Here is a 13799-nt window from a genome sequence, read left to right on the forward strand (position 1 = left end):
CAGTTGCGGTAAAGGAGAAAGAGGGCTGCATAGTGACAGAAGCGGTGGGAGCAAAAGAGAGAGGAAACTGTGGAAATGAAAAATATAGATGGTTTCAGACCATACGTAGGTTTGGGAAGGGGGGGGGGATTTGGATCCTCCCACATCGGCGTACTTTTAACACATAGTTATAGCGGACGAAGCATTCTGGACTGAAATTTTGAAGACTTGGACGTAGGAGTAAAAACTAACTGAAATTTTGAATTTTTGAGCTGCCGTGACACGGAGACAGTGGCAGTGGGAAAGAAAGACAAAAGAGGACAGTGTAAGTGAAAGAGGAGATAGTACCAGTGGGATACTCTGCAAATTAATACCAGAAAAAGACGACTGAGGGAGAGAAACATACAGAAACAGTGGCACTAAGAGGAAGGTGCTGTGCACCAAGGCTTAAGTACAAAGAGAGACTGGATAAAAGGATTTATAATGTTCCGTGCTAAAAGAGCGCAAGTATGTTCGCATGACAAAATTTTTGGTGAAGAAGACGAAATTAGGATTGAGGCAGCTGGTTCCCCACTTTTCTATCAGTCTTTTAAAGTGGGACATACTCCCCTTTTTTGTGCTCCGACATAAGCACTTTTCCGAGGTTTCGTATTGTAATGATAATTTTGTCGATTATAAAGTAACTTCTGTTTATTCGACAATTAAATTTCAAATTTGCTACTATTAAATCTCACGTAAATAAATATGTACAAGTGTATGGGAACAGTAAGTGATTGCAAAAAATAAATTAACATTGTTTGATGTCAGTTTGCTACTGCTTAGAACTGTAGTAATCGAAGTGAGTGGACATGGTAATACTTTGCCATGTGATGAATGTGGAAAATTGTCTATTGAAATGTCTGTTAGTTATATCGTATAATGGAAAAGAACCCCATAGAGAAACATCCCGAATGAGTTAGTCTCTAGCAGTTCCATCAAACAGTGTACCGACAGCACCTCCCTAGAAAATTCTAGCAACAGACGGAATTGCAGCAATTTGTTAGACTATTAAAATTTGTTGGGTCTTTGTATCACACTTTTTATCTTACTTTTATTTGCCGAATTATTAATTTTAGAATATATTTAATTAAAATTATTCTTGTTAACTAATCTCATTGTTAAGGAACAAATCCACTGTGATATTGTTCCTTAAGATTACAACCATCATGAAAAGCTCACAGCACAAGTAGCATAAATGTTCTTTGCTAAGAAGTTTTATGCTGTACAGCACTTAATTTTGTAGATATATTATTCACCAACACTGCACTTTTCTGTTGGACACAAACAGTATTGCAACCATTGTTAATTGTAAGATCCTTTTCCTTAATATTTACTCATTTTATTAATACTCTGAGACAATGAATGGATGTGGTCAATCAAATGAGGAGTGAATGCTGTTCTTCGATTTGTGTCCCATTCACAACTAAACAAGCACCGAGCTCTGTTGTAGTCATTTCATTGGTCGTGGAGTGAAAGAACTTTGGGATGCTACAGTAATTTACTAGCAACGCTCTGTAGGCACATTTCTAATGTTAAACGCACAAAAATTTAGCTACTCTTTTAGAATGGGGATGGAATTAATAAATACACTGTTAGGAAGACTAACGAAGCGACACGAATTTGTTAAGCTGTCCGTTGTAGAAACAGGATAGTTATCAACATGTTTAATGAACTCTTAGAACAGCTGTGAAACAATATCATCAAACTGAATGGTGAACTAGATTATTCAGCATTTAATAAAATAGCCTAGCAAAGTTCGTACCGCCGAGCTATAAATGATTCTATTTCTGGAACCTTGTTTCCTTTTTTGAGTGTCGGTTCGCAACGATGGGAGTAACTCTCGATCATTTTAAACACCACTTTATCACCAGGTTTGACTATTGTTAAAGTAATACAATGGCCTAAAGAAATCTGTTTTATCAAAGTTCCTCTGTCTATAAACAGCATGGAATTTGTGGAGGCCACCCGTTCAATATTTCTTCACACAATTTCAGGGGCGTAACAACGTAGATATGCTGAAATTTAATTAAATTACGGTATAATGCATATGAAGTTGGTGCGAATCTCACTGGCAAAAGATATTTTTGCACCGATATCTGGTCAGCAAGAGGACGAACGTTGTTAAACGTTGATAAACTGTTTCTGGTCAGCGGGTTTCGTGTGCTGGACGTTGGTGTTCTTCAAAAATTGTACGTTGTGTGTCAGTGAAGGTCCCTCTCTGTTCTTATTCTATTATTAATTATACAAATGGAACATTTAACTGTTGTTTTATATGTTTCGTGAGACTGGAACATGAGACATTGCGATGCTGTTAATTATAAACACCAAGGCAGTCGAGACTTGGATGCGAGACCCTCGTCGGTGCAGCCCTTGTCCTTTCTCTAGCCGTGGGAGGAGTTTAGCGATGGAGGAAGCGCTTCTTGAATTAAGTGAAAATGTCAAGACAAACAGCTGCAGCGGTTGAATATGTACGTTTAGCAACGTACAGTATTTTGCCTCAATATGATATACGTATGTATATTGAGCAAGCAGTAAAGGAAACAAAAGAAAAATTCGGAGTAGGTATTAAAAACCATGGAGAAGAAATAAAAACTTTGAGGTTCGCCGATGACATTGTAATTCTGTCAGAGACAGCAAAGGACTTGGAAGAGCAGTTGAACGGAATGGATGGTGTCTTGAAGGGAGGATATAAGATGAACATCAACAAAGGCAAAACGAGGATAATGGAATGTAGTCGAATTAAGTCGGGTGATGTTGAAGGTATTAGATTAGGAAATGAGACACTTAAAGTAGTAAAGGAGTTTTGCTATTTGGGGAGCAAAATAACTGATGATGGTCGAAGTAGAGAGGATATGAAATGTAGACTGGCAATGGCAAGGAAAGCGTTTCTGAAGAAGAGAAATTTGTTAACATCGAGTATAGATTTAAGTGTGAGGAAGTCATTTCTGAAAGTATTTGTATGGAGTATAGGCACGTATGCAAGTGAAACATGGACGGTAAATAGTTTGGACAAGAAGAGAATAGAAGCTTTCGAAATGTGGTGCTACAGAAGAATGCTGAACATAGATGGGTAGATCACATAACTAATGAGGAGGTACTGAATAGGATTGGGGAGAAGAGGAGTTTGTGGCACAACTTGACCAGAAGAAGGGATCGGTTGGTAGGACATGTTCTGAGGCATCAAGGGATCACCAATTTAGTATTGGAGGGCAGCGTGGAGGGTAAAAATCGTAGGGGGAGACCAAGAGATGAATACACTAAGCAGATTCAGAAGGATGTAGGTTGCAGTAGGTACTGGGAGATGAAGAAGCTTGCACAGGATAGAACAGCATGGAGAGCTGCATCAAACCAGTCTCAGGACTGAAGACCACAACAACAACAACAACAACAACATGATATACGTACCGATATTTTCGGAAACATTCTACTTTAGTGAAAGAGATAGCGTCCTAGATTTGAATCAATTATGCAGTATGTGAAGTAAAATTTATTTATAGATGAATAAATTGTGAATTAACTGTGAACTCTACTTGCTAAATGGGTAAAATTCCGCGCTCTGGCACTAGATGAGCCAATCGGCCCGACCCACCGCTGTGTCAACCTCTGCTATTGAAATGTGTTCAGCACACCGCTATCCCGGTCGTTTTCGGTTTTCTTGACCCGTTAACTGAATATCCACAACAGTCTGACGCACTTAACTAAAACACTAAAGTATCTTAGACTAACAGTCGACCAGAAATCGACTGTCATACCAACTGCTAGCTACACGAACATGCGGATTAAAATGCAACGATCGTCATCCAAACGTGTAAAAACCCCATCCTCGCATTACTACCCATCCCCTTATAGTATGGACTTCCATTCCCCCAAAATTTTATAGCTGCTTCGAAATTCTGCAACGATAGGAAATACGCTTCACTTGCAGTATCCGACTACCTTCTCGCACTTGTGTCCTTTACCAGCTCATAAAGTTCCCGCACCTCAGACACCTATAATACCTTCTCGTCTCCCATACGTCTTGTAAATTTGGGTCCCAATACCTTAAGGCCTCCCCCCATCTTTGCGAAACTTAAGTCTACTGCCGCGTGTCTGTCAAAACGTCCCGTCATCCCTTCATTTCCAATCCCTCAATGTCCCGTCGCGTCGTCCCAACGCTGTTTGAATTGTTCCACACTGTGAAAATAACACTGAACTCTAGCTTCCTTTCCAATCATAACGTACCCCACCCATTCCATCCATACCAAACGAAGGCTCCAACGCAGACTTTGTCACCTTGGCACCCCGATCATTCCTTAACACCATTACGCCTTTCACTTCCTTAACACAAGACAGTGAACATCCGTTACTATATAAAATCCTGCCTAATACTTCACACATTCCAATCCCTCCCCACAATTACCAGGAATCCTCCTGATATCACACTCATAATAAAGTAGGGTCACCTGATATTACGCTTATAATAAAGTGAATGTACACCAAATCATCACCATCTAGGTATGAACATCATCATTTATTGTACTTCAAAAAATATACACTCCTGGAAATGGAAAACAGAACACATTGACACCAGTGTGTCACACCCACCATACTTGCTCCGGACACTGCGAGAGGGCTGTACAAGCAATGATCACACGCACGGCACAGCGGACACACCAGGAACCGCGGTGTTGGCCGTCGAATGGCGCTAGCTGCGCAGCATTTGTGCACTGCCGCCGTCAGTGTCAGCCAGTTTGCCGTGGCATACGGAGCTCCATCGCAGTCTTTAACACTGGTAGCATGCTGCGACAGCGTGGACGTGAACCATATGTGCAGTTGACGGACTTTGAGCGAGGGCGTATAGTGGGCATGCGGGAGGCCGGGTGGACGTACCGCCGAATTGCTCAACACGTGGGGCGTGAGGTCTCCACAGTACATCGATGTTGTCGCCAGTGGTCGGCGGAAGGTGCACGTGCCCGTCGACCTGGGACCGGACCGCAGCGACGCACGGATGTACGCCAAGACCGTAGGATCCTACGCAGTGCCGTAGGGGACCGCACCGCCACTTCCCAGCAAATTAGGGACACTGTTGCTCCTGGGGTATCGGCGAGGACCATTCGCAACCGTCTCCATGAAGCTGGGCTACGGTCCCGCACACCGTTAGGCCGTCTTCCGCTCACGCCCCAACATCGTGCAGCCCGCCTCCAGTGGTGTCGCGACAGGCGTGAATGGAGGGACGAATGGAGACGTGTCGTCTTCAGCGATGAGAGTCGCTTCTGCCTTGGTGCCAATGATGGTCGTATGCGTGTTTGGCGCCGTGCAGGTGAGCGCCACAATCAGGACTGCATACGACCGAGGCACACAGGGCCAACACCCGGCATCATGGTGTGGGGAGCGATCTCCTACACTGGCCGTACACCACTGGTGATCGTCGAGGGGACGCTGAATAGTGCACGGTACATCCAAACCGTCATCGAACCCATCGTTCTACCATTCCTAGACCGGCAAGGGAACTTGCTGTTCCAACAGGACAATGCACGTCCGCATGTATCCCGTGCCACCCAACGTGCTCTAGAAGGCGTAAGTCATCTACCCTGGCCACCAAGATCTCCGGATCTGTCCCCCATTGAGCATGTTTGGGACTGGATGAAGCGTCGTCTCACGCGGTCTGCACGTCCAGCACGAACGCTGGTCCAACTGAGGCGCCAGGTGGAAATGGCATGGCAAGCCGTTCCACAGGACTACATCCAGCATCTCTACGATCGTCTCCATGGGAGAATAGCAGCCTGCATTGCTGCGAAAGGTGGATATACACTGTACTAGTGCCGACATTGTGCATGCTCTGTTGCCTGTGTCTATGTGCCTGTGGTTCTGTCAGTGTGATCATGTGATGTATCTGACCCCAGGAATGTGTCAATAAAGTTTCCCCTTCCTGGGACAATGAATTCACGGTGTTCTTATTTCAATTTCCAGGAGTGTATATGTATGGTGGGTCTGACACATCGGTGTCAATGTGTTCTTTTTTCCATTTCCAGGAGTGTATATATATATTAAGAATAAAAAGAATTTATTGTTCTATGGTTGAGGAGTGGCAATTTGGTCGCCGCCTACTCGCCCGAAGTAGGGGAAATGTAAATGACTCCCAAACAAAAAATAAACAAATAAAAATTGTTTGTGGAGAGTACTCCCTCTTAGAGCAGAAGACGACGGTTACACTGATGAGCAATTTCCCCGCCATTCTTGTACATACACTGTCGGGGAAAAAATTGCAACACCAAAAATGAGTTGTGCGACATAACTGGAAGTTTATAGGCATATTTCTACATCTGAAAGGTGATGTAGTAAGGTGCCTCTTACGTGAGGATGACATTTTTACCAGTTTTAATAAATTATTGTCTCTTATTGATGTATTCACGATAGTAAGGAAGTTCTGTGGTCCGTAGCTGGCCATGAGGCGGAGAGCATTTACCACGCTGGCTGGCTAGGTGACGAAGCGACCCATATGTCGCGCGGGTTGGGGTGGGGCTCGGCGCTGGACCGTAGCAACAAGCCTCAGCTTGGGAAATATACATGACGGGAAGTACCGCCATCCTGCCGTCAAAGTCGCCGATTTTGTTTATTTATATTTAATAATTAAAGTCATTTATGACAACATGAATACTAGGAGGAGTCTCTGGATGTTTAAAACTATTTATCATAATTTTGCCTCGTTAAAATTCACACCCGTTCATTAACAAATGCATATCTTAGTAAGTACGAACTTGATCGGAAATCCACGAACTGTTACGAAACTAGTAAGAGATACGGACTGCGCTCCAAAGTCGGCAGTCGGCGTTAAGAGCTCTTCCTGTCTTGTTCGATGTTAGCCATGCTCTCGATTACGAGTAGTTTGTGACGTGAGTGTTTCATTATTGATCTAATAAGAATAAAAGTGACATTACGGCATTCTGAATGTTAATTTCGAGTAAATAGATACCCCAAAGTTGATCGACAGCACCGCGCGGTATTAGCCGAGCTGTCTCAGGCGTTGCAGTCATGGACTGTGCGGCTGATCCTGGCGGAGGTTCGAGTCCTCCCTAGGGCATGGGTGTGTGTGTTAGTCCTTAGGATAATTTAGGTTAAGTAGTGTGTAAGCTTAGGGACTGCTGACCTTAGCAGTTAAGTCCCATAAGATTTCACACACATTTGAACATTTGATCGACAGCAATTTCACATAATTAGCTTCCACCGACAGAGACATCCAATACGCCAATGAAAAATCTGCACGGGACGACATTTACGACAGCTGCACCGCGCACAGGTAGGAGGAAATCCGACGACACGACCCACCAAGGCGGATCAAGGAAGGTCCGACTTATACTCGCAAATTCCGGGTGGAAATGCTGACCAGTTATACTGTACGTCAGATATACCACCCTCTACGGACTCGCGGGTCAGCTGAGTAATAACAGTATCAGTTTAGAAACGAGGGAATCTTGCAATGTCTAATCAAATTTCACACCGACTGTGTGAGAGTGGCGCTAGTAACGCCACTATCAGGATGCAAGTCAAGTTGTTTTAACACTCGTGAGCGTTAGTTGCCTTTGAGATTCGATGTGATGGGTTCATGTTCGTTAAGAATGCCTTCAAGGCGACGCACACGTCATTCTCAACACCTCACTGAGTTTCAGCGAGGTGTAATATGGCTACGAGAAGCTGGATATTCTTTGTGAGTTACTGGAGAAAGGCTTGACAAGAATGTGCCATTGTACGTGTTGCTGGTGGCGGTAGTCACGAGAACGGACTGCCACAAGAAGACTGGGCTCCGGACGCCCAGTGGCACTAGCGAGCGGGAAGACCATCGTGTTTGGCGTATGGCTTTGGCCCATCATACTGCATCTGCAGCAATAATCTGAGCAGCAGTTCACATCACTGTGACACAACGAACTGTTACACATTGGTTACGTGAAGGACAGTTCCGAACTAGACAGCCTCTAACGTACATTCCACTGATCTAAAACCATCGCCGTTTGCGACTTCAGTGGTGTCAAGCGAGAGCTCATTGGCTGGCAGGTTGGAGGTCTGTTGTGTTTTCTGATGAAAGCTGGTTCTCCTTGAGTGCCAGTGATGGCCGTGTGTTGGTTAGAACGAGACCAATTGAGTCTCCAGTCATCCTGTCTGCCTGCTAAACACACAGGACCTGCATGATCAGGAGCACCATCGAGGTTATCCGACGCACCCTGATTGAAAATTTGTACTTTAGTCTGATGATTCGACCTGTTGTTCTTCCATTCATTAACAGTAGCCCAGGGGGTATTTTCCAACAGCGTAACGCTCGTCCACATATCGCTGTTGTAACCCGACATGATCTACAGTGTCGACATGTTGCCGTGGCCTGCTCGGTCAGCAGAACTGTCTGCAGTCGAGTACATATGGAACATCATGACATCTGTTTGGTAACCCAGAGCTCCAGTTTCACCACTGCTGAAAGCACATTAACTGCCGGCATGGAAATCCTGGACACATACTTCAGGAAATTGTGCCTCTGCCTAAACCCTCAGAAAACTGTTACTTCAGCATTCCACCTACAGAACAGACACTCTGACTATAAACCAGAAGTTAAACTCCGAGGCCAAACCTTGAAGTACTGCAGCACACCGAAGTACCTTAGAATAACACTCGATAGGTTCCTAACTTTCCGACAACATCTCTCCAACGTGGCCGCAAAAGTGAAAACCCGTAACAATATCATTCAGAAGCTTGCTGGTACCTCCTGGGGCTGCAGCGCTCAAACCCTAAGATCAACTGCTTTGGCACTATCATATTCTGTTGCTGACTACTGTTGTCCAACTTGGGTCAATAGTGCTCACTGTAGCAAGATAGATTCCCAACTTAATTAGACAATGCGACTTATCACAGGCTGCATACGTAGCACTCAAACTGCATGGCTACCAGTTTTAAGTAACATCCAACCTCTAGCTCTACGAAGATCAGATGCTTTCCTGAAGACCTGGAGAAACATTCAGAAGAACCCCCATCCACCAGTACACAGCGATGTATTAATAGTAGAACATCAGCGTCAGAAGTCAAGAAAACCACCTTGGTGAACTGCACAACACCTTGAAGCCTCCGACTTTGACATCAACGAAGGATGGAGAAGTCAGTGGGAAGAATCGTCAGTGTTCAACGGTCATCTGGTTGAAAAGCCTTCCATGCGAGTTCCAGGTTTCACACACCCCAGACGCCAGTGGAGAACCATCAACCGCATCCGAACAGGACAAGGGAACTGCGGATATCTAAAGCACAAATGGGGCTGGGCAACATCTCCAGATTGTGACTGTGGAGCTGCCCTGCAAATAATAAATCACATTCTTGGTGAATGCCCGAAACGAGCCTTTGGGGGATCAATAAATGACATCCACCACGCATCACCTGAAGGGCTCAACTGGATCAACAGACTGGACGTAGAAGTCTAAGAACTTGTGTCATGTGTGGATAATTTAGGAAAATACTGTGAACATTTGATTCTGTATATGTATTTTGCTTGTCATTTCTTACACTGTATACCCTTAAAATTATGTGTTTGATCCAAGCTCTGTATCATCATAAGATATATAAATAAATAGGACGACAACTGCAGCGTCATCCAGAAACAGGATTAACCGTCCCTGTATTGACCGACCAAGTGGAATTCCATTCCGGCACCTGTACAACGCAATTCGTGCATGTCTGTATGTCAGCATTCAACATTCTGGTGGTTACAGCGGTTGCTAGTTACAGCGGTTGCTACTGTATCAGTATTTCACTTTGCAATGGATTATCTCACACTTATATTAACCTGTGATCTTGCAGTGTTGTTGTTGCTGTTGTGGTCTTCAGTTCTGAGACTGGTTTGATGCAGCTCTCTATGCTACTCTATCCTGTGCAAGCTGCTTCATCTCCCAGTTCGTACTGCAGCCTACATTCTTCTCAGTCTGCTTAGTGTATTCATCTAAGAGATGAATACACTAACCATTGGCCTCCCTCTACGATTTTTACCCTCCACGCTGACCCCCAATACTAAATTGGTGATCCCTTGATGCCTCAGAACATGTCCTACCAACTTATCCCTTCTTCTAGTCAAGTTGTGTCACAAACTCCTCTTCTCCCCAATTATATTCAATACCTCCTCATTAGTTATGTGATCTACCCATCTAATCTTCAGCATTCTTCTGTAGCACCACATTTCGAAAGCTTGTATTCTCTTCTTGTCCGAACCATTTATCGTCCATGTTTCACTTCCATACATGGCTACACTCCACACAAATATTCTCAGAAACGACTTCCTGACACTTAAATCTATATTCGATGTTAACAAATTTCTCTTCTGCAGAAACGCTTTCCTTGCCATTGCCAGTCTACATTTTATATCCTCTCTACTTCGACCATCATCAGTTATTTTGCTCCCCAAATAGCAAAACTCCTTTACTACTTTAAGTGTCTCATTTCCTAATCTAATTGCCTCAGCATCACCCGACTTAATTCGACTACATTCCATTATCCTCGTTTTGCTTTTGTTGATGTTCATGTTATATCCTCCTTTCAAGACGCTGTCCATTCCGTTCAACTTCTCTTCCAAGTCGTTTGCTGTCTCTGACAGAATTACAATGTCATCGACGAACCTCAAAGTTTTTATTTCTTCTCCATGGATTTTAATACCTACTGCGAATTTTTCTTTAGTTTCCTTTACTGCTTGCCCAATATACAGATTGGCTACAACCCTGTCTCAATCCCTTCCCAACCACTGCTTCCCTTTCATACTCCTCGACTCTTATAAATGCCATCTGGTGTCTGTACGAATTGTAAATAGACTTTCGTTCCCTGTATTTTACCCCTGCCACCTTCAGAATTTGAAGGAGAGTATTCCAGTCAACATTGTCACTTAAATACACTCCTGGAAATGGAAAAAAGAACACATTGACACCGGTGTGTCAGACCCACCATACTTGCTCCGGACACTGCGAGAGGGCTGTACAAGCAATGATCACACGCACGGCACAGCGGACACACCAGGAACCGCGGTGTTGGCCGACGAATGGCGCTAGCTGCGCAGCATTTGTGCGCCGCCGCCGTCAATGTCAGCCAGTTAGCCGTGGCATACGGAGATCCATCGCAGTCTTTAACACTGGTAGCATGCCGCGACGGCGTCGACGTGAACCGTATGTCCAGTTGACGGACTTTGAGCGAGGGCGTATAGTGGGCATGCGGGAGGCCGGGTGGACGTACCGCCGAATTGCTCAACACGTGGGGCGTGAGGTCTCCACAGTACATCGATGTTGTCGCCAGTGGTCGGCGGAAGGTGCACGTCCCCGTCGACCTGGGACCGGACCGCAGCGACGCACGGATGCACGCCAAGACCGTAGGATCCTACGCAGTGCCGTAGGGGACCGCACCGCCACTTCCCAGCAAATTAGGGACACTGTTGCTCCTGGGGTATCGGCGAGGACCATTCGCAACCGTCTCCATGAAGCTGGGCTACGGTCCCGCACACCGTTAGGCCGTCTTCCGCTCACGCCCCAACATCGTGCAGCCCGCCTCCAGTGGTGTCGCGACAGGCGTGAATGGAGGGACGAATGGAGACGTGTCGTCTTCAGCGATGAGAGTCGCTTCTGCCTTGGTGCCAATGATGGTCGTATGCGTGTTTGGCGCCGTGCAGGTGAGCGCCACAATCAGGACTGCATACGACCGAGGCACACAGGGCCAACACCCGGCATCATGGTGTGGGGAGCGATCTCCTACACTGGCCGTACACCACTGGTGATCGTCGAGGGGACACTGAATAGTGCACGGTACATCCAAACCGTCATCGAACCCATCGTTCTACCATTCCTAGACCGGCAATGGAACTTGCTGTTCCAACAGGACAATGCACGTCTGCATGTATCCCGTGCCACCCAACGTGCTCTAGAAGGTGTAAGTCAACTACCCTGGCCAGCAAGATCTCCGGATCTGTCCCCCATTGAGCATGTTTGGGACTGGATGAAGCGTCGTCTCACGCGGTCTGCACGTCCAGCACGAACGCTGGTCCAACTGAGGCGCCAGGTGGAAATGGCATGGCAAGCCGTTCCACAGGACTACATCCAGCATCTCTACGATCGTCTCCATGGGAGAATAGCAGCCTGCATTGCTGCGAAAGGTGGATATACACTGTACTAGTGCCGACATTGTGCATGCTCTGTTGCCTGTGTCTATGTGCCTGTGGTTCTGTCAGTGTGATCATGTGATGTATCTGACCCCAGGAATGTGTCAATAAAGTTTCCCCTTCCTGGGACAATGAATTCACGGTGTTCTTATTTCAATTTCCAGGAGTGTATGTTACCTACACAAATGTATTCCCGAAATTTCATTACTGTTTATTATTTTTTGGTGTCCATTTTTTCCGGTCAGTTTATATGCAAAGCTAAGTTTCGTTGCCGACTGTTAGATGCTGCCCAACAACTTCTGTTCATCTATTGTACTTCAGACCCAGCCCTGTCCCTAGACGCATGCTTGCCATACCGCTATTACCTGGAGCGCCGCTGGGAAGGAAACGACGGGCGCTGCCTCGAACTGCTCCTTGTCCACCTGCTGGTCGCAGCGCACCCACGTGCCGCTGGCGCTGGTGACGGTCAGGCGCGCAGCTGGCACGTCGCACACGTTGCTCATGCGGCCCTCCCGCGCAGAACACGGCGAGCCCGAGGCCCGCTGGCTGGCTCCGCCTACCAGAAGCAGCAGCAGCGTCCACCGCCAGAGCATGGTCCGTGCAGTCTCGTGGGAACTCGCGCGCCAGCCGGCACTAATACCCGCGCCGTGGGAAGTGCCGGAAGCTGGCCTCACGTGCTCCGCTAATGGCGCGCGATTGGCGAACGGCGGCTTTCATTCCGGGGCACACGTCCTCGCCCTGCGGTTCCGCACTCCAATTGCCGTGAGAAACATGTACGTTCCACGTCTCATTATTTGCTAAACCATTGGCCTTGAGTAGATTCAAAGCAACATATCACTATTTGGACCGAAGAGTGCACCATGCGTAATGTTGACTACTGCGTGGTAAGTAGTCTTTATTGTTGGTTGAAAATTACCGATTGTCAAATTCTTTTCGAATCGGGGCAGACGGCAGTACCTAAGCAAAGAGAATCGTAATCATAAAATTTACTAGATAACTGCGAGTACGATGTTACATCACCTGCATGGTTTACAATAGACACGCGAAAATTTGTGCCTAGCAGGGTCTCAAACAGGGATTTTTTGCGCGTGGTCACCTTAACCACTTCGGCTTTCTGTGCAAACGTCCTGGACAATCCAAATTTCCAAATGTCATACTGTCTACCTCCCACAGTGATCACACACAGTTCGTGTGAATCTCACATAGGGATTTTCCTTGCTTTGATGAAACAGAAATTTTCTGGTGTCTACATTACAACATGTGTTGTTGTTGTGGTCTTCAGTCCTGAGACTTGTTTGATGCAGCTCTCCATGCTACTCTGTCCTGTGCAAGCTTCTTCATCTTCCAGTACCTACCGCAACCTACATCCTTCTGAGTCTGCTTGGTGTATTCATCTCTTGATCTCCCTCTACGATTTTTTACCCTCCACACTGCCCTCCAGTACTAAATTGGTGAGCTCTTGTGCCTCAGAAAATGTCCCACCAACCGATCCCTTCTTCTAGTCAAATTGTGCCACAACCTCCTCTTCTCTCCAATTCTACTCAATACCTCCTCATTAGTTATGTGACCTACCCATCTAATCTTCAGCATTCTTCTGTAACACCACATTTCGAAAGCTTCTATTCTCTTCTTGTCTAAACTATGT

General features: G+C 45.9%; 1 protein-coding gene across 1 annotated transcript in view; it reads right to left on the minus strand.

Annotated features, from left to right (window-relative positions):
- Positions 1 to 12747, minus strand: part of LOC124596363 (protein D2-like) — a 72267-nt gene extending 59520 nt beyond the window's left edge. The window contains exon 1 of the mRNA XM_047135474.1: positions 12520 to 12747. Coding sequence (XP_046991430.1) covers positions 12520 to 12747 — 228 coding nt within the window. The remainder of the gene's footprint in view (positions 1 to 12519) is intronic.
- Between the last annotated feature and the right edge of the window lie 1052 nt (positions 12748 to 13799).

This window comes from Schistocerca americana, chromosome 1 (assembly GCF_021461395.2).
Source record: "Schistocerca americana isolate TAMUIC-IGC-003095 chromosome 1, iqSchAmer2.1, whole genome shotgun sequence".
NCBI lineage: Eukaryota > Metazoa > Arthropoda > Insecta > Orthoptera > Acrididae > Schistocerca > Schistocerca americana.